The 22663-nt window shown below is 48.6% G+C and overlaps 1 protein-coding gene across 6 annotated transcripts in view; it reads right to left on the reverse strand.

Annotated features, from left to right (window-relative positions):
• Nucleotides 1-22663, reverse strand: part of SEMA5B (semaphorin 5B) — a 118551-nt gene that overhangs the window by 14223 nt on the left and 81665 nt on the right. For 5 of the 6 annotated variants that reach the window (XM_045502276.1, XM_045502277.1, XM_045502273.1 and 2 more), the window contains exons 3-9: nucleotides 19924-20023; nucleotides 14982-15027; nucleotides 4634-4696; nucleotides 4212-4310; nucleotides 3473-3686; nucleotides 2505-2790; nucleotides 60-195 (exon numbers count right to left, since the gene is read on the reverse strand). In XM_045502276.1, the coding sequence (XP_045358232.1) occupies nucleotides 60-195; nucleotides 2505-2790; nucleotides 3473-3686; nucleotides 4212-4310; nucleotides 4634-4696; nucleotides 14982-15027; nucleotides 19924-20023 (944 nt within the window). The remainder of the gene's footprint in view (nucleotides 1-59; nucleotides 196-2504; nucleotides 2791-3472; nucleotides 3687-4211; nucleotides 4311-4633; nucleotides 4697-14981; nucleotides 15028-19923; nucleotides 20024-22663) is intronic. The other variant, XM_045502275.1, reaches the window with a different exon arrangement.

Below are 22663 nucleotides of genomic sequence, written 5' to 3' on the forward strand. Positions count from 1 at the left end.
GCTGCTTGGCTAGGGAAAGGTGGTCTGTGAGGAGAGGGAACGGGGAGGAAAAGTTGTACCTGGAAGTTGGGGATGGGGTTAGCGATGGGGAGCCAGGCAGCCCTGGGGTTCTCCTGGGAGCGAAATGGGCCATTAAAAGCCTGGGAGATGGCACTGAGGTTGAAGGCGCAGACAGCAGAAGCGGCAATGCTGTTTCTGAAAGGCAAGAGATGGCGGGATGCTGCCCTCCCTGTGGGGCTCGATGCCTGTAACCCCCCCTCCCCCCCGCCAGCTGTCATGTCATGCAGTGGCCCGGCTCCGAGGCTGGCTGAGGACCTGGGTGAGCCTGGTGCTTCCCACACCATGGGGTGTCACAGGAGGAGGAGATATGGCCCTCACACTCTGGAAACTCGGGGGGGGGGGGGCGGGAAGCCCCCTGACGAGAAGCACTGGGGGGTCATTCTGTGCTACTTCCTCATCCCTTTCCCTTCTCCAGTGGGAGGCTCAAAAAAGTTAGTGTTTTTCAAACATTCCAGCCACAGCCCACTGTAAGAGATACATTTCATATTACAACTCAGAATAGCACACACATGAGCACACACATCTGTGAAGAATCTTCATGAAACAATACTTGCCCTTACTAAATACATTATTGTACTCTGATACTTTTATTCCATTCTATTCTGCTGTCTTCATTTTATTTTATTTTTAAAGCTGGTTATCAAACCACTGATTCATGCTGCATCCCACAATACCCTGAGCCGGATGACCTCTTAAGACCCTTTCAGTCCCAGAATTAGGTATTTCTATGAGTCTGATGTGAACAGGTCACAGAGGCTACACCACTCCCCCAAATGTTTCCAGTTCTGTTCTCTGCATTTAGTCTGTGTCCACTCCCCCCCCCCCCCGCCCCCATCTGGGGTCAGCCACCCTCATCTCCTGCTGGATGCTGTGTTGTCCTCTTGGCTGGCCTCCCTGTAGCCTGTTCAGTCTCCTGGAATCCATTCTCCACACAGCAGCCACAGCAAACATTTCAAAATGCACATCCAAGCTAGTCTCTGGTCAGCTTTAAGCCCTTCAATAATTTCCCCTTGCTCTTAGAATAAATATCAAAACACTTAAGCAGTCTGTAAGGTCTTTGGGACATAATTCTTCTTGTCCCAGCCCCTCAGCCTCCTCTCCTGTTCTCCTCTTCCTCACCCTCCAGGCTCCTGTCATGCTGGTCTCCACTAAGTTCCTCAAACATTTCTTTCTTCCCACCCCCAAACTCTTTCCTAGTTAACTCTCATTCATCCTGTAGATGTCACTTCCTACAGGAAGGCTTCCCTGATCACCACCCCTCCACACTGGTAGAGGCTCTCAGCACACTGCCTTTGCCCTTTGTAGCATTTATCACAGTTAAAACTGGGTGTTTAATAACCACTATTTCTAGAATGTAAGCTTCTTAAGGGCAGAACCAGGTCTTTTTCTTAATGGCATCCCTGCTTCCCCCCTACCCCCCACCATGACACACACCTGGCATGGAAAAGGCACACAATACATAAGCTCCTTACAATCCATACCAATGTCATCATTTCCCCCCGATGCCTCTCCAGAAGCTCCTGCCCTTTGCTCATGGCTGCCCACTTTCTGGTGCTGACTGCCAGGCTGGTCACTAAGTCCTGGCTATCAGCTCATGGCTGTAGGGGCTATGCTGCATGTCTGTCCCTTGCCTTGGATAGCCTCTCTGTTCCTGTTTCCCAGCTTTCCTCCCATCCCTGTGCATCCCCTCAGACCGTCCTTCCTATAGCCAGCCTGGCCCTCATCCAATCCCTGCTACCTGGGGCCAAGGGTAAGCAAACACCAGTCTAGGGCGCATATGTTTCAGAGGTCCTCACAAAGAAGCCCCAGCAGCATCCTGCACTACAGATGTGTTCCTTGGTCTGTGCTGCCCATTCAGCATTCTGTATAAGAAAATCACCTGATTGGGTCAGCCTTTACACAGAAGGAGGCGGTGGGGGCAGGGTCTCATGATCTCCTTATACCCAGGAAACAAAAGGGGTTCTAATTCCCAGCTTGTGTTTCCCAGTGCCATCAGGACTGCCAGAAGACTCTGCTGGTTAGGTTTAGCAGGTTCACGGAGTCCTGAGGTGGAAGGGACCAGAAAGACTTCCCTCTGAGCTTTCCGGGCTTCCATCCCCTAGGAGGGCTATTTCCCTTTCACCACCAGCAATTTCTTCCTCCACAGAGCCATAATCCAGCTCCATTTACTTGCTTCAGATCTGGTCCAGGCCTGCCCTTCACGGCAATCTAGAATGAGTGCTTACCACTCCAGAGGCAGCAAGTCACAAGCAAGTAAGGAGTGCGTTATCTGGGAGCAAGTTAACCCTTAAGACCAGATGGAGTGCTGTTACACTCAGACTACCCAGGGCGGAAGGCACGCACTCCCCATCTTACAGAAGGAGAAACAAAGGCTCAAAGAGGGATCTGCCCACTCCCACCAGGCTGCGAGGACCGGAAGGGACGGCAGAGGGCAAGGGACTCACACGTTGGTGGTGAAGACCCCGTAGATGAGGTCCTGCTCAGGCAGGTGGAAGGCACTCTGCAGCTCGTTGTAGTAGAAGGGGACCTCGCCCGGGCGGGAGCAGTTGAGCCGGGCCTTCATGAACGTGGTCCACGTGTCCTCCAGCAGGAAGCGGCCGCCCACGTCATTCTTGCATACTCGGGCCACACGAGAATACACCGTGCGTCCGCAGTCATGCTCCACCGCGTTCTCCCGCAGGAAGAAGTAGGCGAACAGCCCGATGTCGTAGGCTGCCACAAAGTTTGGCTCTGGGGGGCAGAAGAGGAGGAGTGGGTCGGGCCAGCAGGGAGGAAGGGGACAGAGTCTGGAGTACCTACTACTTCCGTTTCCCCGGATGGGCATCCTGACACCCTGGCCAGTTTGGGGACCTGGGTGCTCTAATTAACCCTGTTCCTACCTCCAGTGCAAAGTCCAGGTATAATGATAGTTAACACGTGCTTCCAAGCACTCACTGCATACCAGACAATACTATAAGTACTTTATAGGATCCTCTTAGCAACCTATGAGCTAAGTGCTATGATTATCCCCCTTATGGATGAGAACATTGTGGCAGAGGGAGGTCAAGTACTTGCTCAAGGCCACACAGCCAGTCAGGGGAGAAGCTGGAATTCAACGCCAGGGGGTTGAAACTCATACCACCCTCTCCCAATCTATTCTTTCCCATAACCCTTTCTCCTAATTAATTCCTAACTCCTCCTCTGCCCTCACAGCCTCCCCTTCATCTGTTCTGGGTACTCAGGACATCTGTGGTTTTGATCTGGAGTCCATCTCTGATGTGCTATGGTCCTTGGGCAAATATCTCCCTGCCTCTGGGCTTTTTGATGAAGCAAGTGTGAGCCCTTTCAGAGGCTGGGAAGGAAGGATGATTGATAGGGGTCAGGTGGGCTGGCTGGCAGGAGAACCCCCACCCCCGGGACTGTGCCCCCTTACCATTGAGCCACTTGGAGTTATACTGGGCGGTGCGAAGAGGTGGCCCGCTGCCCAGGCTTCGGTAGATGGCGGGGTCCCGACCTGAGAAGTCGATGACGGTAGCCGCGTAGAGCTCCCCCTGAGAGGAGATGACAGCTGTGGAGTTGTGGCGCGGGTCGTAGGGGCAGCGGGCCACACCATTGATCTTCTCTATGGTCCGGCTGAGGTTCCCCACCTGGGGACGATGGGCAGATAGGGGCACTTTTCCCTGACACCCAGGGGCTCCCTGTTCTCCCCTGCCACCCCAGAGTTTGCTTCCTCCTGGGTTCCTGGTCTCTCGGGGCCTTTCTCTGTCTCCAACCTCTTCCTCACTCCCTCCCCCACACATAGCTCCCCTGAGGGAGCAGCCATCATGGAGGGGGGAGACTGAGTCACAGGGGCTCCATCTGCCTCTGTTCCCTGCATCCCAGTCAGAACCCTCCAAGGTGAGGCTGACTGATAAAATATAGCAGGCCCAGTTGAGTTTTTGATGACTAATGAATAATTGTTTAGTATAAGTGTATCCCAAATCTCCCATGGGACATACTTACACTAAATATAATTTGATGTTTATCTGAAATTAAATTTAATTGGACATTCTTTTTTTTAGTGTGTGTGTGTGTGTGCCTAAATTTGGCCACCCACCCCAAGGCTGTGTAGTGCCTGGGAAAGACAACCTCTTGTGACCCCTTCAGTTTGTCTTGCCCTGAGAGGGCCCCACCTGTCTGCTGGAGCACACTGGGGAAAAGGCATTGGTCCCACACATGAACACTTTCCGGCCAGTGACAATCAGGACTCGCACGTAGTTCTGACATTCCTCCTGAAGCAAGAAGGGGAAGTAATAAAGGAACAAGAACACCAGGTGTGGGGCTGGGTGTCTTTCCCTCACACCACTGCCCCACAGACATTTGAAAGCACTCCCCTCTGCCCCAGATGTGCCCTGCTCTGAAGTTCAGGTTGCATCTGTGGACATCCCCTGCCTTCACATCTCCCTCCCAGGCCAGGTGGCTGCATCGCTGCCCAATCGGATCAGGGTGGGCTTCTCACACAGGCAGCCTCGTGCCCACATGGTGACCCTCCATCCCCACAACCACACACCTGACAGCTCTAAGCCAGATGCCTGCACCCACCAGGGCCACATACCTCAGTCTTCCCTTTGCTTTGGCAGGAGCGACGCGTGTCCTCATTGGAGGCCCACTCTGTGGCCTGCGGGAGGAGCACACAGACATCATATGGCCGTGGCACTCACGGCCGGGGCAGGCAGCAGTCAGGGTCGGGAGTGGACCGGAAGCTGGGAAAGGGTCAATGACAGCCTGCAGGGTAAGGGTTCCCCTCACCACATCTGCTCGGACCCAGAGGGCTGCCAGATCTCCTTACTCAGAGACCTTTAAGAAGGATGTGCCCTCAGTCCCTCCCCACCTGCCTGCGTCAGGGAGGCCTAGAGTAACAACTTCCTCATGCTGAATTACCCCCATGCAGCTCTGTCCCAGGACTCTCTGTCCTTCCTTCCCCAGGTCAGCCAGGGAGCTGAAGTGGCCAAGGACGACCTTCAGAACCACCCCAGACCCAGAGCCCGAGATGGAAAATGTGCTCCCTATGTGTCAGATGTCTCTCAAATGAGTGGGAAGAAAGGCTAGATTTTGCAAACCTCAGAGATAGATCTATTTAATTTTCCCACTATTATCCTGCAAAGTGTTTTCTTTTTTTTTTTTTCCTTAACAGATGAAGAAACTCAGATTCTGTGTGACTTACTGCTGCCATGTGCTAGAGCAGGAACTGGAACCCTCATTCTTGATTCAAAGGCTCTGTGTGTTTTTTCTCTTTATCCTGCTGTATCAGGACCTTGGGCTCCCTATTTATTTTTTTCTTTTTAGAAAAATTTATTGATTTATTTTGAGAGAGAGAGAGAGAGCAAGCGCATGCAAGTGGGGGAGGGACAAAGAAAAAGGGAGAGAGAGAATCCCAAGAAGACTCTGCACTGTCAGCGCAGAGCCCAATGCGGGGCTTGAACTCACAAAGCATGAGATCATGACCTGAGCCGAAGTTGGATGCTTAACCAACCGAGCCACCCAGGCAACCCTGGGATCCCTATTTCTTAATTGCTACCTCTCTTCCAGATTCTGTGCTGTCTGCTTCCCTTCTTGTTTCCTTTGTAGTATCACTCGTGCTCTATTATGGGATGCACCATGGGGTGCTAGGGGACAGAGTTTTCACTCAGGGCCTCATGTTTCCAAGTGTCCATGGCATTAGGAGAGGGCTATTCCCCACCTGGGAACCCCTCTGCCCCTTCACCTATTCTGTCTCCACTCTGAGACATCCCTCCCAGCCTCTGAAGAGCATCTGGAGGGAAGATTGCTACCCTCCAGGTCCAGGCAATGTCAACAGCCCTGGCGTGTGGCTCATTATGTATTTCTGGGTCACATGTATAAACATGAACTGCCTACTGTCCTAGGAGAGGGAGCCTTGAGCAAGCAGGTCTTCCATCCAAACAGGGGGGAAAAAAACCCCATCTGCTTTTCATTTTTCACAGAGCTTCTTCTAGCCGTGAAGTCCCTGCCTGCAGAGCTCCAGGGTTGGGGTGTGGAGGGGGGTTGCCTGAAGAGGGAGCAGCAGGCTGCAATCCACCCACAGCTCTGAGATGGCTGCTTTGTGGGGCAGAGGGAGGGCTGGCTCCAGCAGACCCTGGATTCAGGAGCCGGGGGGAAAGTTGGTCATGCCTCCATCAGACCTTTGAGCAGGCTGGGCTCACCCTGCCATGCTGGGCCTGGAGCTCAGGCAGGCCTCTGCTCCCAGACCTTGAAGGGGGCCCATGACCCTGGCATCTGGCCACAGAGCCATGAGGTTTATCTGGACAGGAACAATGGAGCCATTGTCACCCTCCGGACCCCATCAGCTCCCTGGCTGAGCCTGATGTGAGAAGAGGGTCATAAACAAGCAACTTCAGGGCCTTTGGGGCCAGAAAAGAGCAGTGACCCATAGACACTGTAGATGTCCAGGCTTAAGACTCTGGACAGTGGATAGCTGTTGGGGTGTGGGGGGGTGCTGGTGGTGGGCAAAGGGGCCTTGCTCATAAGGGGGTGAGATTTCCATTGGGTGGGTGGGTGGGGCAGTTGTACAAATGTACAAATGTACAAATGTACAAATGAAAAGCAGACACCCGGACAGGCTCTGTGCCAGGGACTGACACACCTCTCTTGGATCTTCACTGCAGCCACTAAAACATTTAGACTTCTGCTCATTTTACAGGTGAGGAAAATAAAGTTCAGAGAAGTTGAGCAACTTGCCCAAGGTCACAAAGCTAGTAAGCAGCAGACCCAAGATGCAAACCCAGATAGCTGACACCAGAGCTGAGCTCTCTCCGTTACATCCTGCAGCTTCTCACAGTGAATAGATTTCTCAAACCCAAAGTTAGAACATATGGCCTGTAAAGAATATGTATATTTATAATGATAACAGCACAGAACAGGCTTGTTTGAGTCATTTTTAAAATTTTTATTTTATTTAAAAAATTATTTATATCAAAGTAATGATAAAAAAAAAGAGTAATGATGCACAGAGTTGAAAAAGTTAGAGGATATGAAAAAATTATTTAAAAAAAAACCCAACAACTCACTCCTCCTCCGCCCCAGTCCCATTTCCTAAGGACAACTTCTTTCAATGCTTTTAGCTGCTTCTCTGTGTGTGTGTCTTTTAATCCAATTTCTTGAAAATATGTATCAAACTCAGACTTTTTCTTCTTACTTCCTGTTAATGGGGGTGAAGATTTTTCCCACTCACCCATCCCATTCTCCCCCCACGTTAAAGCACACATACATTTCCCTTCTCCTCATCCTCCCACTATAATTACGTAATATTAAACTAATTTAATATATTAATATAATTATTTAATTTTAAATTAAAATCATCAGTATTTACATTCTTATGAATATATAAAAATTGTTCACTACTACCAGTCAGTACCCTGGATTTCACTGAATGTAAGACACCATTGATTGTAATATGAAACACCAAGAAAGAAAATATGCTGCCAATCAAATCCTTTATTGCTTAAATTTTTAATGTAAACTTATTCAAAATGCTCTTACTGAGACCTACAATTTTTATCACCTATCAATCTTATGAGTACAACAAAGAAAAATGTAAGCAAAATTAATTATTCCAAAACCTTCTTTGAATTCAGAGTTCACCTCTTCTGAATCACTTTTCTCTTTGGTTGTCAGTGCTCATTTGTTTTGTTTGTTTGCTTGTTTTAGAGTATCATTTTTTGAACCACCCAGGGTTTCAGTGATACCACAGTTCTTAAAGAATATTCCACTCTGGTCTCCAGAGTTTTCTTCCAAGCTATTGTTCCCATTCTGCAAGTTTGGATGCTGATACTCTCTTGATCTTACCAGAAGGTATCCACAGAAGGTTTTCCGAAAAAACCAGGACTCAAATTCCCTCCTCATATGATCCTGAAATGTTAATGTGTGCCGTTACCGGAATACCAGGAATGATGACCAAGTTATTGGTCAATGTCCAACAGCTGCTACAAATCCCTCTCGATATCATTTATTAAATGTAAACACAAATGGTTCTGATCATCTATTCAGTCCCATCCTCTTTCTTCTGCCCCTAGGCTCCAGCCTCCTGCCCCATTGTGGACTGGTTGCTCCTGGGGCTTCCCTGCTTGGCTGTTATCCTGGGACTTACCTTCTCTCCTCTCCTTTTCACTGAATCCTATATTTCCCAATTTTTTGATTTACTTGCTTACTTTGGTAAAACACATCTCCACTATCTTCCTAAGAAAAGGAACATGATAGATCAATTTTTAAAAATTCATTGGGGCACATGGGTAGCTCAGTGGGTTAAACATCAAACTCTTGATATTGGCTCAGGTCATGATCTCATGGTTCATGAGATTGAGCCCCACGATAGGCTCTGCACTGTCAGTGCAGAGTCTGCTTGGGATTCCCTCTCTCCCTCTCTCTCTCTGCCCCTCCCCCCACATGCATGGGAGTGTGCACGCTCTCTCTCTCAAAATAAACATTAAAATTTTTTTTTTAAAAAGGTAAAAATTTTTGCATGTCTGATTCATTTTATCTCCATACTTGATTGATAGCTTTGATACAGAATTCTAGGTTAAAAATAATTTTCACTCAGAATTTTAAAGGCATTCATTCCCCCACTGTTTTCTAGATTCCAGTGTTGCGATTGAGAAGTCTGATGTAATTCTTATTCCCCAACTTTTCTAGTTTTTTCTTTTTCTTTAGGCTCTAGAAACTTTTTGGATCTTCTCTTTCATTACAATATCCTGAATTTTCCAACTGAGGTGTCTTAGTGCATGACCTTTTTGGGAACTCACTCGGCCCTTTCAGTGTGAAGCCTCATCCTCCACTCCATGCTGGCAGATTTTCTTATGTTATTTCATCCTTAATTTCTTCCTCAACTTTTCCTCTGTTCTCTTTTTTGTAACTCTTATGAATCCAACCAAGTGATGGCCGTTGTGCATCGATCCTCTAATATTCTGTTATTTCTCTCCTGTTCGTGATTTCTTATTTTTTTCTTGTTCTAATTTCAGGGAGATTTTTATTCAACTTCATCTTATATTCTTCAATTCGATTTTTATTTCCCCAATCACATTTTTAGTATATTAAAAAATATATTTTTATATATCAGAAGATTCAATGAGTTTTTTCTAATTACTTTTTAAGATGTTTTCTTATATTTCTCTAATTGTCCCTGCACCTTTCTTCATTCCTTCTGCTTGTTTGTTTTGATCTTTCTCTTTCACTTTATAGGCTTTTTTTTCAAATGTCTAGTGATTTGGGGCTATTTGTTTGTATTTAAAATAAATCAACTAACCATTTCCCACTGAAAGGAACCGGCATCTTAGAGTAATGGCTGACTCCGGGTCTGAGGTTAGGAAATGTACAAGGTGAGCCTGGAGCATCTCTTCACACCAAATAGCAAGGATGCAACCAAAGGCAAAAGGGCCATCATGTCAAAGGACCCAGGAACCAACCTGAAGAGGCTTTGTCCTGGAAGAGATGGCATAGCCATGAAAGATAAGTGCAATGGACTGAGACACATCAATAGTGTTTAAAGCCATTCTGAGTTTGTAATAATAATAATAATAATAATAATAATAAAAGAATAAGATTAATTGATCATCACAGACACTAGGAAAACAGCTCATTCTTTGAAAGGTGGTAGATAAAAGAGGAGTATCAAACATTTACCCTGCTTTTCCTATACGACTCTATCATTGGGTAACCAAATAGGAGATGAGAAGTTTTTCTTTGTAGAAGTCCAACTAATACAATGTAACCCCCACAACGTTAATGGATCTGGGAAACAATCATCAATGGCTGCTAACATTTAAAAAAAACACAGAGAAAATCATATACAACATACCTCCTAAAAAAAAGTACACAAAACACTTATGAAGTAACCTTGCTGGAATCTAAACTGAATAAAGTCTTTAGATCTAGCATCAATTTACAGATGATACAGAGAATAGTGGAACATGTTAAGATGTACCACTTGGATTGCAATCAGAAAAATCTGGACTGTGGAAAACGCTATTGGACAAATGACCAGGTTTCTTCAGTAAATAAATTGCATAAAGAGAGAAAGAAGAGAAACATTGTTCTAGCACCATACCCCGTTAGTGTCCTTCAGCTTTCTTGGAGTCTCCAAATTTGGAGACTCACCAGTTGGCTCTTTAGAGTTAGGGTCTTAGTCTCTCTTTGTTGGGGAAGGGGTGAAATGGATGAAGGGATTGCTGTGTAGGATGGGATAGAATCCCTGGATTACAATCTCTCAATTTAGACAATTTCAACTGCCCCCCCCCCCCGACCTTATACCTCATCTTCACATTCCACAATACCCTACATCCCAACTTCTAAGCCCTTCTGGGGGCTGGGATCAGTTTGCTTCTCTGCCATATTTTCCTCTGTAAACTGTTCTGTTCTGCCTAGTCAATTATGACTATCCATCCACTTTCCATCTCCCTAAAATATGTTTAATCTCTTCTCCATTGATGTCTCTTTTGTTCTCTCTGTCATTGTGGACCTATACCTTTTAAAATTCCTCACTGTCCTTTTAGTGGGGTTTTGTGAAGGAGTAGAGATATACATGTATGATCAATCAATCTGCCATGCATAAAGCTTTAAACTAGGACTGTCCCCAGAAATTCTAATACGGCAATCTCCGGTAACAGAGTAACTGTATGGTTTTCTGCTACGGGAGAGAGCAGGCAAGACAGCCAGGGCCTGGATAATCTCCTTGCAGACCCAGCAACTTCCTTGGACACCAGCGACAATGGCTGATCATTAAAACATTTTCTGAGCATTAGGTCCACCATTTAGCAGAGAGTTTAGATTTCAAATAACTTGAGAGCTGCCAGACCAGCTTGGAGAATGTAGAGATAACTAGAAGAGAGCTCAGAATCAGCTTCACTGTCTGCCAAGGCCCAACAAAGCCCCACGTGTATCCTGATGGGGTATGTGTAGAAAAAGTCCGTGTTTCTGCACTTCCAGGACATCTAGCAGCCCAAGATCATGAATCCATTGCGATTAGGCCTCCAGACACATCATTCCCTGAACTACTCTGGCAAAGGCCAGAAAATTGCCAAATCTAGGATAGCTCATCACACAGCAACCCCCTGACACTGTTGACCACTCGCCACATTTTCTTTCTCCAAACCAGTTCAGGTTACACTGATAAATAACCATCACAGAGGAGCTGATTTTATTTCCCCTTCCTGACCGCAAGCAGCAGTAAACACACACACACACACACACACAGGTATGCACGCGCTCATGCACTGCCCTCTGTGCTGCTACCTGTATCTCACCTCTTGTGCTTGGAGAATTAGGAAGGAGGCTGGGTATTTAGATTTTCCTGAAGGAATAGTAGTTCACATAAACTGTTTAATAGGGGTTAGGCACTTAGAAGTCCTTTTAATGGACACTGGTTTGCATAAACTGTTTGTATTTAGATTTTTTTTAAGGGATGTTAATTATTTAAGCTATCAATAAAGCATTGTTAAATCCTTCCTTGGAGTCAGTGGATCATTTGGCTGTAACTTAGAGTTACTGCTTTGCACCCCCAGGAAGTATGGACAGTAGAGGAAGCTGGCTTGGAGGGCTGGGTCCTACCTCCTCCTGACACTGGTGGTCAGCTCTTGGTTAGCACTTGGTTTCTGTAAGCAATTGTGATAGCAGATGCTGAGGACTGAAAGCTTATGAGCAGAAACCCCAAAGCCCCAAATAGGGCAATGGAAGGGCACTTGCGGAGGCCAGGCTTCTGTGGTCAAATTCAAGGCTTTCTCACCAGGCCAGATGACAGACCAGGGGACCTGAGCCGGGGGTTCACCTCCAGTCTGCCCAGGAATGCTGGACAGCCCACTCTAACTTCTCTCCCTTTCTTTCCCCTTTGTGGTCAGATGGTAGGTAGTCCACTATGGTAGGGATGTGGACATGAAATCCTCTCCTTATTCTGTCATGGAAAATCTAGTCTAGACTCCTGAGATCAGGCCCCAAAGAGACATCTTGGGAAGGTGGTGAAACCAATTCCTAGTGTACCTGTGGCTGGTTGGCAGCAACCTTCAGAGAAGCCCCTGCAGCTGAGCCGTTGCTCCAAGTGCGAGTTATGGGGTTAGCATAAGATATCTTCCCACGGCAGAGGCCAGCTCAACACAGAGAGGGAAGAACCAAGTGTCAGGCCTCATCATCAAGCCAGAGAGCCCTAACATCTGATAAGGTATGGGACCCGGGAACTGTGAGCCAACTGTCAGAAGCCAAACCAGGCAGGCAGCACCTACAGAAAAGGCATTGACATCCTAGAGCAGCGGTTCCTAAATTTGGCTGCGTGCTGTAAGCACCTGGGGGCTTTAAAAAATCCCAGTGCCGGGGCGCCTGGGTGGCTCAGTTGGTTAAGCATCGATTTCAGCTCAGGTCATGACCTCACAGTTTGTGAGTTCAAGTCCCACATCAGGCTCTTTGCTGACAGCTCAGAGCCTGGAGCCTGCTTCAGATTCTGTGTCTCCCTCTCTCTCTGCTCCTCCCTCGCTCATGCTCTGTCTCTCTCTGTCTCTCAAAAATAAATTAACGTTTAAAAAAAATTTTTTTTAATTCTCAGTGCCCACCTGCACCTCAGACCAATCAAGTCAGAATCTCCGAGGTTGGGACCAAGCATCAGTGTTTTTCAAATCTCTCCTGGTGATTCTACTGGGCAGCCAAGGCAGAACTACTGCCAAGAGCCAGGCTACCTTCATTCCCAACCTGATTTATGCTACCCAGCTTTGTAAGCCAGAGCCCTGGATGGCACCGTGGGCCAAGACTTTGGCCGAGCTCCCCAGAGCTGCTAACTTCCCTTCCTCCTTCATGCAAAAGACAGTGTGCCTGATGCGCCCTGGAGCTGTTTGATGTTGTGACCCTGTGTGTTTCCATCACCTGCAGATCTTCCTCCCTCTTCTCTCCATCCCCACCCCCTGCCTTAGTTCAGTTTTCCCCATCACTCACCTGAGCTATTGCAGTGGCCTCCAAACAGGCTCCCCTGACTAACCCATTCTCTGCACCAGGCCAGGTGCAAAGTGGTCTCTCTCTTTTCCCAGGCCTCATCTCCCACCCTTTTCCCACTCACACCCAATGATCCTGCCACCAGGTCCCTCAGTGCTCCATGCTATTTCACACCTCTGTGTCCCCTCCTGAGCTGCCTGGAAAATCCCCATCCTTCAAGCTCCAGGCCAAGGGCAGCTTTCCGAGAAGGCTTTGCAGACCATGCTGAGCCTGATGGGTTTCTAGTGCCTCTGGTGCCACCAGTGCCACCACTGAACCTAGCCTTCACCCCTCCCTGCATGCTTTGCACGGCATCTGTTTCTCTTTCTCTCTGGGACCACTTTACTGCTCCTAGAAGATCTTCACTTGCAGACCTTGGGAACCTAACAAAAAGCCTACTGCCTGAGCTCAGGGTAGGACCCCTACCCGGGTCCACTTCCTCTCACCCACTTTGAACCACCTCTGCGCCCACTTTCCCCAGGCCCTGACCTGCTGCACTTGGCAACTTGGTTTCATTTTCTGTGGATGTCAATTGGTAAGTAGGCTCTAGATGGGCTGCTTGTGACCAAGCTGGCAGGTCACTGAGGCTGCTCTAGCCCAGGCCCCAAGATCATGCCACAGAAATCCCATCCAGGACAGGGAATCCTTTGTGATCTCATCTGCTTATTCCTCGAGGCCAGGGACTAAGCCTTATTCAACTTTGGATCTCAAATGCCTAGTACCATGCCTCCAACCAGACCCAGCCTTCTGTAGGTACTCAATAAATGTTAAGTGGGTGGGTAGTTGGATGAATGGATGGCAGCTTGGCTGGTAAGGTAAGGACTGAAGGATAGATGGAGCCATAAATAAATGAATGGTGTTTCCTTTCTATTTGCCCTAGTTCCTCCCTTCTGATGGTCAGACCTTTTCTGCTCCCTTATACCTCCCCTCTGGCAGTCAGCTGCAATGGCCCATGGGGGTATACACCCAGGTGCAGCTAGAAAAGGTCAGACCAGAATGTCACAGCAGCTCACCAAGGAGGTGTCCCCTTGCCCGAATGCCATTTGCAGTGAAACTGTACCCCAAACCGTCCAGCACCTGACTGCCTCCTTTAACCATTCTGTAATTAGGTTAGATGCATCACTCACCATCTTTTCTTGGCTATACAGTGAGCCCTAGAGGTCAGAGACTCTGCTTGTCTTACAACCCCTCCTCCCCCAGCTCAGATCTGATGCACAACAAATACTCAAGCCTCCTAGACACAAGAACGGAGGCTTTCCCCTCATTGAGGAAGGGATGGACTTCTTTCATCTAGAAAGTTCCGCCTCTGCAGAGATGGTTTGGCATCTGTTTCTCAATCTGGGATAAATGTTCTGGATCAAGGAGTCCCATTAAAATGCCTCCTCGAGCACTTAGGGAATTATGCTTGGGGAGTCCTTCTTGGCAGCAGATAATAAATCAATCACAGTCCAGTGAAAACGCTGAGTTAGAATGGGATCACTCAGGCCAAGCTAAAAAAGGAACCAGGGATACCCTTTCTCTTGAGGCCAAAACTCAGTCCTTTCTGTAAGACTTAGAATGACCAACCAGTCCAGTTTGCCCAATCCTCTCCCAGATTTAGCACCTAAAGTCCTGCATCCCGAGACCCCTCAGTCTCAGGCACACAAGGCCAGTTGGTCATTCTCACTTGGGTGCTCCTTCTCTCCCCTTGTCAGCAGTTCCCCTGCACAATGCAGGAGCCCCATGTGTGCTTCCATGTTTATGTGGGTGACCCTCACTTCCAAATACCTTCCCGGCTGTTAGACCTGGAAGCCAGCGTGAGTCCACGGCCAGTGAAAAGAGCATGGGGCTCCTGTTTTCAACCATAGGGGCTGAATTCTGAACCTTGCTCCCTGTGCTACCCCAGCCCCAGCTCCCAAATACCAGGGAAATCACAAAGAAAGGGAAGGGAAGGGAGGCAAATGTACCTGAAGGAGGGAAACATTGGCAAGGCTGAGTCTGAAGAGGTAGTTCCTGTGAAAACAGAGACAAGAATCATAAATCAAGCTGGTTCTGCAGGCAGGTCCCCAGGAAGCAGCTTCCTGGCTCCAGCTTCATAAGGTGCCAGGACAGGGTGCAGACTGCAGAGGGCCTGTGGTGGGTCAACCCCCTGGGAGAGTTTTATCTCCATTGGCTCTGTTAACCCTCACAGAAACTCCATGAGTGGAGAGGGAAAACTGCATTTACAGATGAGGAAACAGGTTGGCCAAGTCATAGATAGTAAGTGAAGGAGTTGGGATTCATGCCCAGACTTGTCTACTCCTGAAGCCCACACCGTCCCTGCTCCCTGGCTGTCCTGGCAGGTCCAGGGAGCAGCCCCACCACCTTCCACCCAGCCAGAGAGCCCACTTCTGTTAAACGTGATGCCTCATGGAGCTCCTGCAGGAGCCTAAACACACCATCTCCTTCCTTCCACCCAGACCCACTCCTGTCTGACTCCCCTCCTCAGACAGACCAGCCATCTCTCCTAACACCATGCCTGGGGCCCCCAGAGTCCTGTCTGCCTCCTCATCTCCCGCAGCCCCTGCCTGTGGTGACTCTGGACCTGACCTTCCCACGATCCCCTCCCTGGATCACCCTATCCGCTTTTGCCCCAGTGGCCCCCTCAGTGCCCCCACGATTCCTCTCCTGCGCCCCACCCCCCCAGCCCACATGGGGCTGCCAGCCTCATCTGCCTCAAATACTGTTTTCATCACATTAGCCTCCTGCTCAAAAACCTTAAATAAAGAAACGTGTCCACACAAAAACCTGCACATGGATGTTTATAGCAGCATTATTCACAATTGCTCAAACTTGGAAGCAACCAAGAAGCCTTTCAGCAGGTGAATGGATAAATACACTGTGGTGTATCCAGATAATAGAATATTATTCAGAGCAAAAAGGAAATGAGCTATCAAGTCATGAAAAGACATGGAGGAAACTTAGATGCAGAATACTAAGTGAAAGAAGCCAGTCTGAAAAGGCTACACACTGTATGATTCCAATTATATGACATTTTGGGAAAGGCAAAACTATGGAGACAGTAAGAGATCAGTGGTTGAGGGGAGGGAGGATGAACAGGTGGAGCACAGGATTTTTAGGGCAGTGAACCTCCTCTGTATGATGCTGTAACACAGGATACATGTCATTATACCTTTGTCCGAACTCCCAGAATGCACAACACTAAGAGACCATAATATAAACTATAGATGTGGGGTGATAATGATGTATGTGTCAATGCAGTTCTTCAACGACAACAAATGTACCCCTCTGGTGGTGGAGGCTATGGGAGCAGGAGACACATGGGAAACATGTGTACCTTCTTATCAAGGCTGCTGTCAGCCTAGAAATGCTCTAAAAATAATATAGTCGTAATTTTTAAAAAGGCCTTAAATAGCAGTGATAATGATACTACTACCTCAGTTAGTCACCCATCGAGTACTCACAGCATCGGACACTGAGGAAATTGCTTTGCCTGGACTCTGGATCCACAAGCCCACTATCACTATGCACAGACTTGGAGGGGGACAGGGCCACAGTCAACACGCCACACAAAAGTGGCTGCAGGCTCACAGAGTAGACCCTGCAGCGGAGGCAGGGAGAATCCCAGCTTGGCTACTTTCTGGGGACATTGTGGGGGCCTCAGTGTCTGTGTCTGTAAAATGGAGAAACTAACGCCGTCTTTCTCATTTCACAGGACTGTGGAGACAGGGGATGGTGCGGTGCATGTTAAAAGGCTTTATTAATATCAAACAGATGTAAAGTCTTGGTTTTCCCTAAGAATTTTTTTTCTCTCCTTCTAACATTTTCTTTTAGCCATTCCCCTTTTGGTTCCTGAGGTTTTTAGGAATAATTGCTTTAGAACGTTCTGGCCTACCTCGGCTGTACTGAGAAGAGAATTGAAGGGAAACACTGTGGAGTGGGCCAGGAGGAGATGAGGGGTGGAGGGGTCCCTGTTGAATGAATCCAGGGGCCTGAAGGAGACACTTCAGCCTGGAGGCTTCTTGTCCCCAGCTCTGGCTCCAGGCCCAGCCGCCGCTTAGCTTCTTTGCTGTTCTGGGGCCGGACAGGCCTTGCCATTGACCTTGGCTGCAGGCCTCTGCTGTCCCTCCCCAGCCCCCTGCCCTGCAGAGCTTCCCCACCCCCTCCCTCCTGGCCTGAGAACAGATGGACTCGGACTCTGCCCCAGCTGTCTGCTCAGGTAACAGAGGCATCTGCTCACAGCTTTAAAAAATTAGGGGAAACATTGCATCACTTTATTAATTTTTATCCCATCAAAAATCGTTTATCACAGCAACATAGTCTGCTCCTCTGGGAGACGGGAACAGAGAGAAATCTCTTCAGCCTGACCTGCCCCTAAATCCCCTATGGAACAAGGCAGGGTATAAATAAATAAAAAATATCCCCAGCTGAATTCCAGAGACCTAGGGGGTCAGAAAGAAGAGGGAGAATGTCAGGCAGAAGGACAGGAGGAAGGAAAGTTCTCTCTCCCTAGAGAACGGGGGAGAAGAAACTGAGGAACCACTTCATTTGCTGTGAGGGGTGCAAGGCACCATGTCCTGCCCAACTGTCCCCTGTCTCTGAGGGCACAGCCAGGCTCAAAACGCCAGGAAAAGGCATGCCTGTTGTGTGGGGAAGCCCCAGAGTGGGTCCGAAACAGCAGCGAGAACAAAGGCAGGCGGGCTAACCCTTCTGAGCTTCAGTTTCCTAATCCATACAGTAGGGATAATTACAGAACCCTCTGCCCAGCGTTCATGTGAAGGTTAGGTGATTTATTACATGCCTGATTTACTACATGCTTTAGATGCTTTACTACATATATGGTACAGAAAATAGTGCCTGGCACATGGCTGGCACAGAAAGACCGGCAGTTTTCAAAATGTGTCCACAAGGTTCAGAGCAGAGGCATCAGTGGTATCCTTTTGGGTTTAAAGAAGTACAGCTGTGAGACTGGCAGGACCTGAATGAGGGAGAAGGATGGTCTCAATGTCAGCTTCCTAACTGCAATGCACTGTCATTATGCAAGATGTCACCACCGGGGGAAGCTGGGTGAAGGGTATGTGGACTGACTTCCTACAACTGCATGGAAATCCATAATGATCTGAAAATAAAAAGTAAAACCATTACAGCTGACCCTTGAACAACTCCAGTTTGTTCTACACACAGATTTCTTTTCAATACCGTACTGTAAATGTGTTTGCTCTTTCTTATGATTCTCTTAATAACACTTTTTTCCCTAGCTTATTTTGTTGTAAGAACACATTATATAACACATATACAAAATACGTGTTCATCGACCATTTATGTTATCAGTAAGGCTTCCAACCAACAGTAGGCTTTGAGTAGTTAGGCTTGGGGAGCCAAAAGTTATAGGTAGATTTTCAACTGCACGGAAGGGGAGGGAGGTCAGTGCCCTTAACCCCCCATGTTGTTCAAGGGTTAACGGTATTTTATTTGCTGGGAAAAATAAAGCCCATACCCTTGTATATTTGCGTAAGCACAGATTACCTCTGGGAGGACACATACTCGTCGCAGGATGTGCCTCCAAGAAGGCGTCCTGTTTGGTGTGTGTGTGTGTCTTTCACTGTATATTCTTTTGTACTTTTTGAATGTTTTACCATGACACATTCATATCACTGATGCAAAATAATTAGTTAATTAAAAAAATGCTTTCAGCCCTGGCTTCACAACAGTCCTGAGAGGGTGGCAACCCTCTGACTGGAAGCCAGACTTTACAGATGGTTCAGAGGTCAGTATCCTAAGAGCAGTGCAGCTCCTCTGGTCTTTGTCCAGAGCTCTGCTTGGCTTGCTTCCTTTTCGTAATGTAAATAGGGGGTGAGTACACTCTGGAAAACCTGAAGGTCAAGGTTGGTAAGCCACGCAGGATAGCCTGGGGTTGCCCAACCTAGTGGCCACCCTCCCCCACCTTCAGACCTGCTGAATCTGAACATCTGGGGTGGAGAGCTTCTGAAAAACACCAGTGCAGTCGAAGGTGATAAGGGACTGGCAGAAAAAAACTCTAGCCCAGAGGTAAGGAGACAGGAGTTCTAGCCCCATCCTCTATTGTCGTCTTGTTCAATGGGATCTTGGGAAGATCAATTCCCCTCTCCTGTCCCTTGCCTCCTCATGTTGAAATTGAAGGCAGTTAGATTAGACTAGTGATTTTCAAACCTAGGAGTCCTCAGACTCACCTGGAGGGCTTGCTAAAACACATTGCTGGGCCCCACCCCCAGGGTTTCTGATTCAGCAGGCCTGGGGTGGGGCCCAAGAATTTACATTTCTAACAAGTTCCTGGTGCTGTTGGTACCGCTGGTCCAGGGATCACTCTCTGAGACCCACTGGAGTAAACCATCTCTAAGCTCCCTTCTCTACTAGAGCTAAGAGTCTACAATTTTGTAAGGTCTCCACAAGCCCTCCCTAGAGCCAGAATAGTGAGGCTAAACAAGATTAGACAACAGGGAGGGAAGTGAGGTGCTTCATACAAGAAGGCCACGGCCTGAGTCCAGCATCCCAGGTGCAGGCGGCCAGCCAGCCAGCAGGGGGCTCTTGGGCACCTTCCCTGCATGGAGCTCTCCGGGAGAACTTTGCCTGGGGCAGTCCAGGAAGCAGGGTAGGGACGTGGGGTAGAAGGTGGCCAGCAGGTGTTCCTGTTCTTGAAAACTACCAGCCACGGAATCTGGGGGTCTAGAGGTCACCCTCCTCCCCGCCATGCTCCAACTAATACTTCCTCTTGTGGGAGACAGACATTCAGATACAGAGAGGGCCTGGCAGAGAGGAACATGGGCTCAGGATGAGGGCCTGCCCATAGCGGGCTCATCCCAAATGATATTCCCTCCATCCAATCCTAAGCATACTACCCCTCGTGGCACCAACTCTCCTGCACCTCGTTACCTGGCTCCCACGATGAGCTGGTTCCTGGAGGGATCCAGAGCAAGCTGGGAGAAGTCTTGGGCTCCAGGGTAGGTGAAGTTGAAGACCCACGGCTTCAGATCTGGTGGAGGGAGAGGCAAGCATTCCAGTTACTGTTGGACCAGCTGTGCCAGCACTGGACCCCACAATGAAAGGGCTAACATCAGCGAGCGGTGAGGCGGAAGCAGTCTTGGCACCCCCTAAACCTGGGTTCCACTTGCCCCCTCTGTGAGCAGCCAGCTGGGGGAGAGGGGATGGGGGTGTTGCCACTGTTCCTGCTATGTCCGCTATCTCAGAGAAGGGCTCCACCTAACCCCTAGCTGCCCAAAGGGAAAACTGTAATCATCCTTCCCTCCCCTAAACCCTCACCAGCACTTAAAAACACTCAGAAATCTTGTCTGTCCCACTTCCAAGAAATCCATCCCTTTTGCCCTCTGTACCCTACCCCCATCCAAGCTAGTATCATCTCTTGCCTGGCCTGGTGCCAGGAGCATCCTATCTAACCTGGCCTCCACTCCTGTCCCTCTGGTCGGTCCATTTCCTACATAGCAACCAGAGCGATCTTTCTAAAATGCAAATCTGGTTTTGTCGCTCTGCAGCTTAGAACCCTTTAATAGCTCCCAGTTGACCCCAGAAAAAGTCTCAACTCTTATGAAGGCCTTTGGGCTCTGCACTGTCTTCCCAGTTTGGATGCCTGGCACATTAATTATTTAGTGCCACAGAAAGAATCATACTTCATATTTTACATTTCCCCTCAAACTACCGCTCCAGCCATACTAAACTAGAACACTGTGCAGATCTATCCCACCAGAGCCTGCAAACTTTGCCTTTCTGTTCTCCCTCAGTGGAACAGTTCCTGTTCAGCCCCATCCCCACCCTACCTCCTCCAAAAAGACTTCCCCGACTCCCGAAAGCCTGGGTGAGGCCTCTACTTTACTGCCATCAAAGCCCCCATATTGCTGGGTGTATAGCCCCATTGTTTTCCCTGGGGGGTAGGGAAGCCCTTGCTTCTTAGATCTCTAGGCTGTGTCCAGCACCTGGAAGGAATTGAGTAAATGCAGGATCAATCCACAATTCCCATCTGTACAAGAAGAACCAAGTTTTCAAACAAGCTTCCGTGGAGGTGGGAAACAGAAGGTGGGTTTATCCCTGTCTATCCCTGTCTCCAACGAAGGAGCTTCCCAGCCGAGGCCAAAGTCTTCCATGGAGATTGGTGGGCAGAGAGGAGATCTCACAGCCCTCTGGATGGATGGGGCAGTGGTCTGTGGAAGGTACGCCTGGGGATGGTACGTCAGGGTACGCTGACTTTCCCTCTTTCTCTTCCACTGGAGACCCACTTCTCCCATCCTGGTCCAGAACCCCTTAATGGCACTCCTCAGCCTCTGCCTCATAGATGGGAGGGAACTGACCAATAACGAGAGAGCCAGAGAACCATGGGGCAGAGAATTTTCATGCCAATGGAGAAAAAGATGAGGGGGGAATGTGAGGTCCGGTGCTTTCTCCCCACAGTCTATTAGCAACTGGCTCACAGAAGGCCCAGAGAAGTGCGTGAGTGCGTGCGTGTGTGTGTGTGTGTGTGTGTGTGTGTGTGTGTGTAATCCAGGGGAAATAAATCATTGCTCATTATCCCTCCACTACAGAGTAAAAGCAGCCCTTCATTTCTGCACGACAAGCAAACACTTAATCGCTCCCTGGAGAACTTGAGGTTTTGTGAGTTGGATGTTTTTCAGAAAACTGTGATATGCATGATTAAAAAAAAGAAGAAGAAAGAAATTCTACAGCAAAATGTAACAAACCCCTTGGGTCTGCCTCTGTCCTCAGCAGGGGACTATAGGTTAGCAAGAATTACCATGAAGTTGCAATGGCATTTGGGCAATATCGGTATAAGAAGTGGCTCAGGAGTCGGGTAAGCTGGATTTTTAGTTGACCTCAGGGCCACACTCAGAAATCCTGGTAGAATAGTATACTACTTTATAGACTAAGCCAAGGACTCTCCTCCAGGAAGACTTCCTGGATCACAGTCTCTCCACCCTGATTCTATTTTGCTCCATATTCTCTCTACCTTGTCTATTCTGTTCACAGTGTATTTTTTTTTGTCACTCTGAATGTGCTCAAGCCAGTTTTCTGTGGTGGGAGTGGGGAAGATATGGAGGGCTTGCCTGTCACCATCAGATGAGTGCTCCCCAACGGTAGCAACTGGGTCACCCTTTAGTTCCTTTTGTCCCCTCCGACAGGGGTCTTCCAGATGTGGGCAGCTGAACGGGGGAAGGGGTGGCATGACTGGTGTGCAGCAAACCAGGAGAAACTCCATGTGGGGACTTCTCAGCTCAGTCTTCACTCAGGCCCTTCCCTGGGGCAGGCAAGGGAAAGGAAGACGAAACAGGGTAGGAGACGTGAAGACAATGGGAGGCAGGGGCAGAGGAAGGAGTGGAGGGTGACGGCCGCTTCCAGTTTCTTGTAACTGACAAGGGCAAGGGGAAAGGGGCGAGGGGGGAGAGAGGCAGGCGGGTGCAGCACGCTGATCCTGGGGGAGCTGTCTTGGGAAAGGAGCCAGCTTCCTCTTATTAAACAGGCAAACAGGACCAGAGGGAAACCTGTCTTTAAAACACCAAGCACGTTCTGAGCTCCGTGTGCAGGGAAGGCTTTGGACGGCGACTTTAAGAGAAAAATGACATTCTCCATGACGCGCGTGTGATTTTAATTATAGTCAATTCAATTACCC

The sequence above is a fragment of the Leopardus geoffroyi genome, chromosome C2 (assembly GCF_018350155.1).
Source record: "Leopardus geoffroyi isolate Oge1 chromosome C2, O.geoffroyi_Oge1_pat1.0, whole genome shotgun sequence".
NCBI classification, from domain to species: Eukaryota; Metazoa; Chordata; class Mammalia; order Carnivora; family Felidae; genus Leopardus; species Leopardus geoffroyi.